The sequence below is a fragment of the Lepidochelys olivacea genome (assembly GCF_965140295.1).
Source record: "Lepidochelys olivacea isolate rLepOli2 genome assembly, chromosome: 11".
Lineage (NCBI taxonomy): Eukaryota > Metazoa > Chordata > Testudines > Cheloniidae > Lepidochelys > Lepidochelys olivacea.
Window position 1 is genome coordinate 4,670,806 of NC_140421.1, and position 14,065 is coordinate 4,684,870.

At 45.5% G+C, this 14,065-nt stretch overlaps 1 protein-coding gene across 2 annotated transcripts in view; it reads left to right on the forward strand.

The window, feature by feature from the left end:
- The window catches only part of MARCHF4 (membrane associated ring-CH-type finger 4), a 155,816-nt gene extending 147,958 nt beyond the window's left edge, over positions 1-7,858 (forward strand). For both annotated transcript variants that reach the window (XM_084643651.1, XM_084643652.1), the window contains exon 4: positions 7,016-7,858. In XM_084643651.1, coding sequence (XP_084499777.1) covers positions 7,016-7,377 — 362 coding nt within the window. In that variant the 3' untranslated portion in view covers positions 7,378-7,858. The remainder of the gene's footprint in view (positions 1-7,015) is intronic.
- Positions 7,859-14,065: the final 6,207 nt, after the last annotated feature.

A 14,065-nucleotide genomic window follows, 5' to 3' on the forward strand; every position in this document is an offset into this window, starting at 1 on the left:
AGACACAGCGAGTGAGTGAAACAGACAATAGAAGGGAGGGGGAAATTGAGAAGGAGAGACATGGTGAGGTAACATGTTACGAAGGCTCCTGTTGTGCGGAAATGAGCCGTTACGAATCACGTGAGAGTGGTTTCTCCGTTGTCGCTTTGAATGGTCCGCTCAGAAGAGCGAGGTGTAATAGCACTGACTGGAGACAGGTGCAGAGCACCATGCTCTTCTTTATCCATCCGAGCACCAGAGCCACATCAGACTTATTGCCTGGCCTTTATTAGAAACTCTTTCCCGTGCTTCAGTTTCTGACTCCTGTGTATCACGTATGCTGTTTCTCTGAACAGACGCGCAGGATTAGCTGTCTGCAAGCAGCGGATTGTGGAAATGAAATTTTCCATCAGCCATAGCTCCGCTCCTCAGGCTCAGGCTGATCACCCGGAAAAGAAACCTCTCCAGTTCTGTTTGGGGACAAAAACAACATGATTGAAATCAGGAACTTGGATAAATAAAATGAGACAAATTCCTTCTTCAAGGAATTAATGAGCCAACCCCGTGCTCCATGAGCCTCTGCTCTCATGTCTTTGCTGAGTGTTTGTGAAATTTCATTGGTGTAAGTCTGTCCATCCAGCCCCTCCACCCCATTCTTTAATGGCCTCGCTGTGTCTGATCTGAAACTAGGCTGTAAGCACCTTGGAGCAGGGCTCATTTATTATTATTATTTGTATTACAGGAGCAATGCCCAGCCAAGGATCAGGGCCCCGTTGTGCTAGGTGCTGTAAAAACACAACAAAAAGGAGGTCTCTGCCCCAAAGTACTTACAATCTAAATATAAAACAAGGGGCAACAGGTTGATACAACAAAGAGGGAAAAGACAAGGTAACAATGAGATGATTATGGGTAGCATGGTAAGCAGTGGTCACAATGCCCCAGCTGCCTACCCATTGGTGGGTTTATCTGCATTGTGAGGCGTTGAGCTCACTTTTGAGAGCTGTGACATAATACATGAATATTCTCTTTCTCTCTCGGCACAGGTCTGGGCCCATACACGTGCTCAAATACCATGGTGGTGAACATGGAATGAGAACCTGAATAGAATACGGAATTCAATCAAATAATAAGGAAACGAGATAGAGAGTAGGAAAACCTGCATCTAATGGAGAGAAAGGACTTAATAGAAAGAGCGAGCTCTTTGCATGTGGGGTGGCAGGCTGCCCTAAGCCAGTGTGCTAGATTTAGGGCCTTATGCTCCCTCTCAGACCAGGTGGGAAGGGGAGTCAAACTGGGTGCCCCACGTATGAAAGGCGGGATGGAAGAAAAAAATTCCTCAGCACCCCTGATTCTGCGGGAGCCCCTCCTTGTTGACACCACAGAGCTGGGGCTTCGTGTGGTAGCCATATGCCCCAACATGGTTCTCTAGCAAACTCAGAGACTTCTATCCTGAAGAGGGAGTTTTTGAAAGGAGCATCCTGAAGGGAATGGAGGGGAGCCATGCTGTGATGCAGGGAGTGGGGAGACTGGGCAGCCAGGCCAGAGGCACTGCCCCCTCCCAAACATCATGAGGTCCATGAAATTTCCCCATGGGGCATCTTGAGGGTTCAGAACCCCACCTGCCCATTCTGCCTTATGGAATGGCTCCTAAGCACACACGGAGATTCCAGCAGAATTTGACACCTTCTACAGGTTTCTCCAGATAAACAAGGCCTTGAACTGGGAGGATTCTCCCCAGTTAGTAAGAAAGGTCCTCAGAGTGATGGTACATCTGGGAAGAGGGTCTCTGGACCTGCCTGCAGGAATTCGAGTTATATTTTAACCCAAATTTGTTTTGATGAAAGCATACAATTTCTCACAACTTGATATTAATTGGCTGACTCCAGCTCTCTCTTGGAATTTACTGTTTCAAATGAATCACCTTTACTTCCGCCCCTTGCCCACTCCTCTGCTCAGTTCCCTTTTAATTTTACAGCTTCCTGAGCTCGGCACTGGGAAATCGATAAGTAATTTAGAGCCCGGCAAATACAAAGGAAAACAAGTTATTTTGCACTTTTATGAATATTTTGAAGCCAGAATTGTCTGAAAAAACTGGGGCTCAGTCAACGTCACAACCGATCCACCAACGTCACACATTAAACAGCATAAGATCATAGACATTTATAATTAGAAGGCTAGCAAACAAGAATTTTTAAAACTACCCTCTTGAATCAGGCTGTTCAGTAATATTTGTGGTAAGCTAATAAAAGAGGATTTACAATCCCAGCTCCATGCTTAATACTTGGGAGAATGGATCTTATTCCATGGAGGGTAATTTACAGCTGAGGAGAAAATATCCAGTTTGGGTTCTTTGACCCAGGGCTTAAAGTGATCTCAAAGAAATACTGAACCTGGCAGTGCTCAGGATGGAATTTTATCCCCTTTTAGGGATCAGACAGCTCATTTAAATACATATCTAATGTTCCTTCTCAAGGACTGACCCACTTTAGAGCTGCTTCAGAGGTCTCTGTTTCCTTGTCTGGGTGTGGAATCTGTCCAAAATATCCCAGAGGAGTGCTGCTTTTCAGGGGCCTGTCCTATGCCTGATGTTAACAGTTCTGAACTGTATTTCAAGGGAGGAAACAAAAATCAGACTTTGTGTGATGACAGTTAGGTGTTGGGTTGTGATAAGATGACCCATGACAAGAGCTCTTCAAATCTCAAGAAGCAGGATGGAAAAAAATCTGTGATACTCTAAACTTGACCCACAGTCCAAGCTCTGTAGTTTCAGAATAGCCAGCTGTTAATATTGTTACCTTTTTTGACGTGAGCAGCTAATCAAAGTTCAGGGCCCTGCACATTGTGCCAGTTGGGAGGAGAAACTGCGTCAAAGAAAATACCAGATTCCATCATCAATCTTGTTTATTTAACATGAGCAGCAGTGAAATAGTTAACCATGTGAACACTTGTGTTGTCAGAAAGTCTCAGAGCCAACGTCCCACTGAGGGGAATGGGGCACTTCCAAAGCTATCATTTGTCTGTCACACAGGAAGCACTGCCTCAGATCACATTCCGAAGGTCTTCTTCACAACCAGGAGGGCTAGACACTCAATTTTTATTTAAATTGGAGCTTTAATTCTGCAGATGCTGAGCTGGACACCAGAACAGTGCTGATGCAGTTTCCCAATCAGGGGACATCTGGTAGACACTTTCATCCCTTCCTAGTCATGCTTTCATTATCAGGTTGGAACAAAGAAATTGGCCAGTTTTACCCATTTCTCATCCAACCCTTAATTAGCCCACAACTGCTCAAAAATGTTGTGAACTTTTCAGAGAGTTTCCAGCTTATTACAAACCCCAAAATGAGTGGCATTCCATATGGTGGTGAGTGCCACTGGCAAATTTCACTAGGCCCTAACACTGACCTCATGACATCTTTTGCAACACCATGTTCAAAATTGCTGGCGGTGACAACTCAGTCATAGTCCTGGTTAATAAGTCAATGATCTAAACGGGATGTTGTCCATTCATTCACTTAAGGCAACTTGTGCAATGGAAGTGCAGCTACCATACATAGCTGGACATGCGGATCAGATGGTTATGCGTGCCTATGTCTTTTTACGCAGCTAAATGGTTACCAGCACATGCATATACCCACTATACAGCATGTGTGGTTATGGTCCGTATAGGGGCAATTGCAGTCAGGAGGATATGTACACATTTAACTTCAAGCAAATAGGCCTCCATGTTTTGAAAAAGGATCCTTTCACATTGTACTTGTAGGTTACATTTGATTATCGCATCTTTAGGTAAGTTTGTAACTTGTCCCCAGGTCTCAGCGATTCCCAAACCTTTCCCCCTGCTGATGCCCTACTCTCTCTGACCTCTTTATTATTTCTTTAACATTTTTATTGCCAAACAGTCTCAGCCAGCTCAGAGTCCATTGTGCTAGTCAATCTACAAAGAGATAGTAAATGACAGTGCTTCAGAGTTACATTTTGAAAGACAAACTCTTTTGCCATCCATTTTCTAGCTGCCCATTGGAGGTTAGGATGAGCTTTTAAAGTAAATGTTTGTTCTAATAACCTGTTGGCTGCAGCCTTACATCTCAGGACAGGAAGTGCAACCAGTTGGCTGTATCTCCAGCCATGACAAAACACTCTGATGTTCCAATGGAGTTCACTGGGGTGTCGGACAGAAAGGAGGAGTGCTGGACAGAGGGCAAAACAGTTAAGGTTTGGTTGATCAGTGATGGCAATAAATAGTTTCCCTCTGATGAAATGCAGTTCCATATGCACAGTGTTCCCATGTTAAGTACAACTAGGGAGAGCACTTCAAAATACTTAAGTGCTTCAAATATTCTGTACTTAGTACTTAAGTACATCGTAAAGGTAGATAAAGCACAATGGTTTTTTATCCACAGATACTTTTTAAAAATAGGTGATTGAAACAATCACATACCTCCTGGATTCTGGTTGGCCTCCAGCACCCATTGTCCTGGCTTGGGAGCTTCAAGCCCAGCTCTTGCACCAACCAGGGAGGGTGGCAGCCCACCCCTTTCACTTCTGATTGATCACTACAACCAGCAATGGGTAGACTCACTCCCCGGCCCAGCTCAGTAGCAGTGGGGAGACTTGTTCGTAGTGTCTGGGGAAACCCCAAAGTACAAGACCCCCTGTTTGGATACTTTTCTGCAGCAACAACTCTGTGACGGGTCAGTGTCCAAAGAAAAAAACAGATAAGCAAATTCTTATAACAGATAAGCTCATTCTTATCATACAGGAGTGGGAAGTACTTGCACTTCTACTTTTACTTATAAATACATAAATGCTATTTCCACGGCACACTTGTACTTATAAGGACTTCTGCAATGGCGTGCTTGGCACTCATACTGAAGTCATTTTAATTAGCACTCACGGCTACAAACCCACTGTGAAATGCAAGTGGCGAGATCAAGTTCCAGGCTTTGGCAGAACTTGACTTTGACTCTCTTTCCACAGTTCAGGAAAGATGTGGACAAATTGGAGAAAGTCCAGAGAAGAGCAACAAAAATGATTAAAGGTCTGGAGAACATGGCCTCTGAGGGAAGATTGAAAAAATTGGGTTTGTTTAGTCAGGAGAAGAGAAGACGGAGCGGGGACATGAGAACAGTTTTCAAGTACATAAAAGATTGTTACAAGGAGGAGGAAGAAAAATTGTTTTTCTCAATCTCTGAGGATAGGACAAGAAGCAATGGGCTTAAATTGCAACGAGGGAAGTTTAGGTTGGACATTAGGAAAAACTTCCTGTCAGAATGGTTAAGCCCTGGAATATATTGCGGAGGGAGGTTGTGGAATCTCCATCATTGGAAATTTTTAAGAGCAGGTTAGACAAACACCTGTCAGGGATGGTCAGATAATACTTAGTCCTGCCATGAGTGCAGGGGTCTGAACTAGATGACCTCTCGAGGTCCCTTCCAGTCCTATGATTCTATGAATCTTTCATTCTCTGCTGTTGTATTTATGCTCATGAAAGTTCACAGGCTAGTGAATGGGGCATCTCTACCTGGAAGCTTCTCTCATCCTGATCTGATCTTGATCGTGGCCCAGACAGAGTGAACCAACAGTACCAAGAGAAAACAAACAATGCAGGTGCTGGCCTGACTCAGTGTTTATCTGTCTGTTGGAATACTTGCAGTAGCCTGGAAGCTATTGTGCTTTTGTAATGGGTGAACCACTGTACACCGAACCATCCAACAACGTCTGATCTGGAGGTTGATATGAATTACTTCTGTATAACATCCTACTTTAAATTAAGTGTTTCAGACCAAGATTGAAATTTGATTTATTGAATAATGTTACGCTAAGCCCGCACATTTGCGGTGTCACGGTTTCTATCCCCAGGTCAGTAGGATATGCTAGTCCAGTGTGTGGGGAATCTATCTATATCTGGCTAAGCTAGCTAGCAAGGCATTTATACGGTGCCATTTTCTACGGTATCAGAGCAGCTGGGTAGAGTCCTGTATTTAGAATATTACTACTACTTACTTAGCACGTAGGTTGCATATTTTATCTTCCAGATGATTTATGGAGATTAAGTAATTAATTATCACAATCCCCCTGCAAGGGAGTTGAGTATTTTTACTATCCTGATTTGACAGACCTCATAACTGATGCACAGAGAGGGGAACTGACCTATCCAATGTCTCAGGAATGAGTAGACAGGATTAGACATCAGGAGTTCTAGTCACAGTCCACTGCTCTAACCACTAGACAACACTCCTGTTATATCCATGTGTGATGTTTGTCTGGTGGATCCAGAAAATACAATGTGTGCAGGTAGACAGATTCCAGAAAAACACACACACACCCTGTCCCAGACACAGTATTAGTGAAAATGCTATGATGAATAATTTGCATGGTTTTTCATCCATCAATATCAAAGCACTCTCCAAAGACGAGTACGTATCATATATCTTCATTTTGTAGATGACATAGCCAAGACACAGAAGTTAAGTCCTTCTACTGGGATCACACAGCAAGTCAGTGACAGTCAGGAATAGAACTGTGGTGTCTTGATTCCCAGACCCTGTGCTCCAGGCACTAGACAACCACTGCCCTGCTGCTGCTATGCATGCAGTTAGATTTGATTTACATGTTCATGTGATGTTAGCCCAATGGCTGCCAACAGCACATAGATTCCAGGTATACCTCCCATGCACACATTTTCAGCTGAGTCATGACCTACAGCATGTATGGCGGATCAAACCAAGAGGTGCATTGGTAAAGGGATATTGTGGTGCTGTATAGAATAAGCCATCCTGCTGCATGTAAGATGCGTTTGCTGACTGCTGAGATCAAACTGTGATCTGTTTAATCCAGGTGGAAGGCGGTCCGGCTGAGCACAAGGACTTGTGCTCTGCCAGTCAGTAATTAAAAACCTTGCTTTATCGTAGAATGCACGCTGACCAAGAGAGCTGTGTTCATGGGCCACTAAGCAGGCAGCTAGAGGGAGCGATGCTGAGCTGTGTTTACAGCTTCTCTCTAAAGTTCCTCTTGTTTTTTTGCCTTCCCTTCAGGTCTAATAATACACGAAGGGCCCTCGGTTTACCGGATTTTCAAACGGTGGCAGGCGGTAAATCAGCAGTGGAAAGTGCTGAACTATGACAAAACAAAAGACATGGAGGACCAAAAAACAGGGACCAGGACAAACCTCCGAACCTCCTCCCAAACCAACCATTCATCCTCCACCGGTGGTACAGCCAGCAACTCCGCTCCAGCCGACAACGGGGTCCGGGGCACTAGCCACGCCAACGGCACCCTGTCTGACCACCACTGTGCTTACACCATCTTGCATATACTCAGCCAGCTGAGGCCTCACGAACAGAGAAGCCAGTCTAGCACGAACAGAGAGCTCGTCATGAGGGTCACAACAGTCTGAGCAACGGAATTCAGGAGGCCTTAACGCGAAGTGGAGGAGACAAAGAACTCAAGAGCAGAGAAGCATGGTGTGCCTTTAATTTTCTGGGTAGCTGCACAAGTTGTAAGCAGCACTTGGCCAACTGAGGAAGAAGAAGGTGGAGGCAGAGCTGCACACTCATGCTAAAGAGGTTAACGTTTTCCAGCCAGTCAATATTATTTTTTAAAAAAATAACAAAACAAGTGCAATACGGACTAACAGCTAACTAGGCAGAGGTTTGGGGAAGCCGAGGAAGAGCCGCTATTAGCATGTCTTACAAGTTTTATTAGCTGGGATGGGTAATGTTCTGCACACACTCACACACGCCCCACACGCACACAGACACACAGTGTGGGATGATAACAAACAGAAGGGGAATGACGGAAGCGATGTATTTGGAGGAGTTTTCAGATTGTATTAAGCAGGGATCTGAGTCATCATTTTGTTTCATAAATCATTCCGGAGCCCTGTATTACTCGCGATAGAGTATTTCCACTGAAATGGCTGGGGATTTTTCAGTTTTAATATTAAAAAAAAAATCCATCCATATTTCACCAAAACAAAAATCAGCAAGGGGTTCGGAGAATGGCGTTGGGAGCGGGTTTGACAGACATTTTTTGGCGAAGTTTGTACAGATGCGTGGTGGGTGTTTGAAGCACAAGCACTGGTATGATGACCCCAGATCCCACATTCAAACCTTCCCGCTCACAAAAACCATCCTCCAGGCAGACTTTGAGAAAGGAGGCTGCTCCGGGTTAATTTCCTCTCATACCCCATCACCCCTGATTGATTACATTAGGCCAGTCCCATCTCCACAGCTTTCTCCTGCATCTCTGATTCAGACTCTCATAAGAGGGTTTTTTTATCTGTATATCCCTGCTGCTCAACTTGCAAGAGAGTCTCACTCAATCTTATAGGTTAAGCCCTTGATATCCAGTCTGCTGAATGACTGTGTGGAAAAGACTAAATGATGAGCTAACAAAGACTTAGTCTGAAGAGGGAGCACAGTCCCTGAGTGAATATATTATGCTTTTAATAAGTCTCCTTCTCTAGGAGCTATCCACGAAAGTACCAATTGCTCTTCAGGAACATCCTCTTTCAATGCACAATGGCTGAATCATTTGTGGGTATTAAAGGGACACTGTCAAGTACTTTTTAAATAGTTTTTAGGGGCTTTTTTTTTTTTACTCTCCATCATTTGTCAGATTCTCTTAAAAACTTGAAAATAAAAATTCTTTCCCTATTGATTTTTGTCCTTTTCCATTTGGCACACACTGTTCTCCCCTGGCCAGGGCCTTGCCCCGCTGTGCCCTCACCCCGCCCGGCCCCTCTCCTCCCGACCATCTACTTCAGCCAGAAGTCAAACATGGCTGCGCCCTGTTTACTTTCATGTGCCCCAGCATTGCTGACGGTGCTGCACCACGGCCCTGGAGAACAGAGCTGTTTTGTTAGCGTAGCCGAAGAGCAGAAACCGTCCCAATGCAGAGCCTTAACTGGTTTTGGAGCAATGCCACAGCAAATCAAAAATAACCACCACCACCATGGTCAAACCCGGTGCCTGGAGTTAGCCGCCAAAACCCATATGTAAGCAGATGAACGAAAGCAGCCTGCTTTCCAGCTGTGCTGGGGGTCTCCTGCCTTAGGGGTTTCTATTACCACCCTTCACAATGGTATCTGAGCGCATCTTGCAGCTTCTGTTGGAGCCATGGGAGTTGATTCACGCCCCTACATATGGATTTAGCTGATGGACTTTCATAGAATCATAGAATATCAGGGTTGGAAGGGACCCCAGAAGGTCATCTAGTCCAACCCCCTGCTCAAAAGCAGGACCCATCCCCAATTAAATCATCCCAGCCAGGGCTTTGTCAAGCCTGACCTTAAAAACTTCTAAGGAAGGAGATTCCACCACCTCCCTAGGCAACGCATTCCAGTGTTTCACTACCCTCCTAGTGAAAAAGTTTTTCCTAATATCCAACCTAAACCTCCCCCACTGCAACTTGAGACCATTACTCCTTGTCCTGTCCTCTTCCACCACCGAGAATAGTCTAGAATCATCCTCTCTGGAATCACCTCTCAGGTAGTTGAAAGCAGCTATCAAATCCCCCCTCATTCTTCTCTTCTGCAGACTAAACAATCCCAGTTCCCTCAGTCTCTCCTTATAAGTCATGTGTTCCAGACCCCTAATCATTTTTGTTGCCCGGGTTTGACTTTGGGCGCCCGGGTTTGAAATTGCCAGCCTGAAAGCAATTTAGCTCTCAGAAGGGATAAGCATTTTAAGGAAGGTCAGATTTCTGGGCCTCCATTACTTGACAGTGTCCCTTTGAATATCAGAATGCAACGGAACAGGTGTCTTTATGGCAGATGACATGTGTGTTCTGAAACTCCAGCCGAGTTGAGTTCTGCCCTGAGATAAGATTTAATCCCAAGACAGCTGATGAAATGAGGAGCCATGCAAACAAACATGATTTCTGGGAGGCCAGTGTCTGTATAGCTGACCTATCTCACTGTCTACCAAAGAGTGCTTTTGGTTGGGGTCGGGGCTGTTTTGATGACCTCTGAAAGGTGCTGTTGGGAGCATGTCTCTTACGGGGCTGCTCCTGTGGTAAAGTCTAGCAAAGTCTGGTTAACGCAAGGGAACACAGCAGCCTCTTCGTGCCCCAGGGGCTTTTCCAAAGGGCAGTGTTCTTGTCACAAGAGATGGCCCCTTGTGATGCTCTGACAGGGGTGGGGGCTGTCAGACGTAACAGTAAATAGTGTCATCTGATCCCCCTCCAACTCCTATTATGGGATAAGGAAAACCAAATTCCTTTCACTGGGGTTAGCAGGTTGGGAGTTTATAAGGTCAGAAGCACATCTCACCATGAAAGGGAGGCATGGCCTGGTGGGCTGAGCACAGGATGGAGTCATCTCACTCCAGCTCTGCCACCAACTCTCTCTGTAGCCTTGGGCAAGTCCCTTAATCTTTCCGGCTCAGTTCCCCATCTGCAAAATGGGGATGATAATACTTACCTACCTCACAGGGGTGTTGTGAGATTCAATGTTTGCAAAGCCCATTGACATGATAAGGTAGTGTGTGTAAAATAGATAGCAATGAGCTGGTTAGCAGGAATGAGCACCCACTGCCCTTTGCTGGACAAACGTCAAACTGCTCAGCTCGGTGTATCATAGCCCCTACACTGTTACCAGAGAGTCCCCTTTTGCTGAAGTGGTAGGGTGCTGCCACTTTCGTATGACGTTCTGAGTGGCTCTAATGTGCAGCATAGTGACAACCACATGGTCCTACTTGGCCATGGATTTGTTACAACATTTTTCTATACCCGTGTTCTCCATGCAATGTGCTTAGAAACATATGTTCCAGTTGCAACTGGCCTGTCTGGGTCTGGGCTGTTCAGTGGCTGAAGCATCCCTCATGAGTGGAAAACCCTTTCATTTGGCTTCGGAGCCCAGTTTCAGAGATGGTGACCTTCTGAGCCCTTCCACAATGGTTTAAGAATCAAAGACCTATTTCAGCTATTTAATAGCCAAACCAAATGAACAGAACACGCAGTCTTGCCAAGTTCATCAATGACTGGGCATCAGATACTATGGTGACAAGGAGCACTTAAGTACCTAGGTAGATAAGACGTTAGCTAAAGGAAGTTGGAAACTAATTATAACGCTTTCTTAAGCATAGATTCCCAAGGCCAGAAGGGACCACTGTGATAATCTAGTCTGCCCTCCTGTATCACACAGGCCAGAGAACTGCCCCAAAATAATTCCTGTTTGAACTAGTGCTCAGGATCTTCGCTTTCATTCCATCAGCACAATCTCCTAGAAGACAGGTGTAATTGGAACCTCTGTTTTCAGAGCAGTTTATTCCTGAGCAAAGTGCTTCTGAGTTTTACGAACATCTAGGCTGCTGGTCTGAGAGCGATGGGTGCACGTTTTGGGGTTTTTTTATTATTTTTTGGAGCGGCTCTGAAGATGGCAGGAATAGCAATGAGCATCTATGTTCCATGGCAGAATGCGCTCTTCTCTCCTCCCCCGTCCCCTCATTTCTGCTCCTATGCAGGACAATAAAAAGTGCAAAAATGGAGACATGCAAACCACACCGTGGACTGGCGGGGGTTTGCAGAGGGCAGAAGTACAAGATGACGGAGCTAAACAAAGCCGTTCTATGGAAGGCATCCCTTCCCTGGCATCACCCCACGCACACATCACTGCTCATCTTGCCTTCTCTTTCAAGTACTCTTCACTTTGCCTCGTTGTCAAAGAGTTCTTGTTTGTATTTTTAATGCCATTCTTACAAAGCAGTGAGCCCTGCTTCCCTCAGATCACGCTGTTTGCAAAGAACTCAACAGCTGTTTTGGGGGAGGGCGGGTAGGGGCAAAACCGCCATCGGGCATTCCTGTGCTCTTGTGCTTCATGGCAGGGTGAAACAATCAGAGGTGGCTGATGGAGAGACAAGGGGTCTGAAATGATTCGTGGTCCTGCTAAATTATTCACATTTTGTTACATTTTGTTCCTGATTTTCTGTCAGCTTTGATGGGTCACTTACTGCCTTTTTGGAGAGGTTTTGCTCTGTGTGACGTCTCTCAATTCTATCCTCTTTGCCCAAAATTTCGGTGGTGGTCACAAGCCTTCATTGCTCTTCCAGTCTCTCCACCAGACACCCACCCTCAAGCCCATTCCTCCCACCTCCCCCATCAGAGCACAAGCACACACTTAGACTGTAGTAGGGGGTCTCCGTGGTCCAGGCTTCCACTTCTTTTGACGCCCCTCTGGTCAGGACTCACAGCCCTTGCTGTGTTTTGTTTTTTCAATATATATTCACTTTGAAACTCATAGTTTCCTGCTGCCAATCAGCTCCCACAGGACCAGTTGGTCGGGAAGCCCAGAAAGCCAATAAAACACTCCATTCCCCGCTTCAAATGTCAGCACTGGTGGGCTGGCTCTCAAGACACATGTCTGAATTTCCCTTTTGCCTTGCTTTAATAACGCTAGGCCTGTGCTTTTCTATGGTGGGCCTTGAAGATGCACCGGTATCATCCTGCTCCTGTGGCCAGGCCCTGAGGAAGAGCACATCACTGTTGCCACAAATGTCCCAAGAGATGCGTGCTTCTGGCATTATTCTGGATCAGGGACACTGATGCCAATCTTTTCTACGGGGAAGAAATAGTAGTTAATACGTTTCCTGGCTTTACTAACTGTATTTTCACTCAGGGAAACAGGAACAAACCTCCTCAGACTTGCCAGATCCCTGAGGATTCCTTCAAACCCCAGTTCCTCCAGTAGGCCCCATATCACAGCCAACCTCCTTCCGGCTGAGAAAGCCATCGGCTGGAGACCATCCTGAGGGCTGCTGTCCGCGTACGGTTGCCAGCGGTCCCTCTTTTCAAGGGAGAGGCCTGATTTTTTTCCAGTGGACGTGCCACATGTCTTGTAGGGCATTGAGTAGCTCACCACAGGGTGAGCGACACCGAGAGCACAACGCCGTAATGCAGCATCTCTGACTCAGCGGACAAAGTATTCAAGGAGGTAGCTCACCTTCACTCAGGATATAAGCAAGCTGCCTCCATAGCACTGTCACCCCATGGATCCAGAGAGGTGGGACCAGCAGTCAAACCCAGGACTCCTGCATTGCAGCTGAGAGCACAAGGCCAGTCAGCCAGCTAATTCCTCTTCCCATTTCATTACAATGCCAGCATGTTACCAGCAGTTCCTGTTAGCATTTGTCAGCTACGCACAGTGAGGGAAAATCAATGTAAAACACTGGAATATTCCGGTGGACTGAGCCCTTGGGGCCAGCAGTGCATATGCCCTAATGGTTAGTGCCAGGGGACCCTAACCCCCAGTACCAATGAACCCCACTCATGACGCACTCCCTGCTATTCTACTCCCCCGTTGCCAAATTCCTTTTGCCAGTGCAGCTCTCTTGGCATGTGGCAAAACCCTGCCTGCCCAGACTGTGGCTTCTCATGAGTAGAGATACCTACAGCATAAACTATAGGATGATTTTGCAACATGGATAAATATCTGTAGTGTTTTGAAACCAGCACTTGTGACCAAAAGCACTCACATTAGAATCCAGAGATAAACAACTAGTGCAGGAACCTACTGTATTGACCATTTACCTCCACTTCAACGCTGAAGGGAGATATACTGAATAAAGCAATGGTTTCCTTTACAACAGTAACCATTTGATGGCTTCCAGAGCATTCCCTCCAGTGCTGTGAGTGTAGTTGATGGAACAGTGTCTGATCTGACATCTATCACACTGTATACAAGTAGAAAAGACCATGAAGTTTCTGCACTGTTAACAAAAACGTCAAAAATATCTTGGTTTATTATTCAACTTACCTCCAGGTCAGTGGGTGAATTTCTTCTTTGAAGAGAGAATGAAGTTTCTTCTTCCAGAACCGGAATTACAAGTTTACAAAACTATTACTCTTCTTGAGAGGGGAGAAAAACAACCGTGAAAGAATGTTTAGTTTATTGAACCTAAAAAAAAAAAAGTCTTGACAGAAGTTAATTAGGTAGATAGAACAATGCAGGACCTTACTCTAGGTAGGCAGAAGAAGGAGAAAAGAAATCCTTGCATGGGATTCTTGGCCAATCATTGATTAAATGTTCAGTCAATGTGTGTGTGAGACAGAGAGAGAGATACTTGGGTCTTGAAGTGCAGTGGATC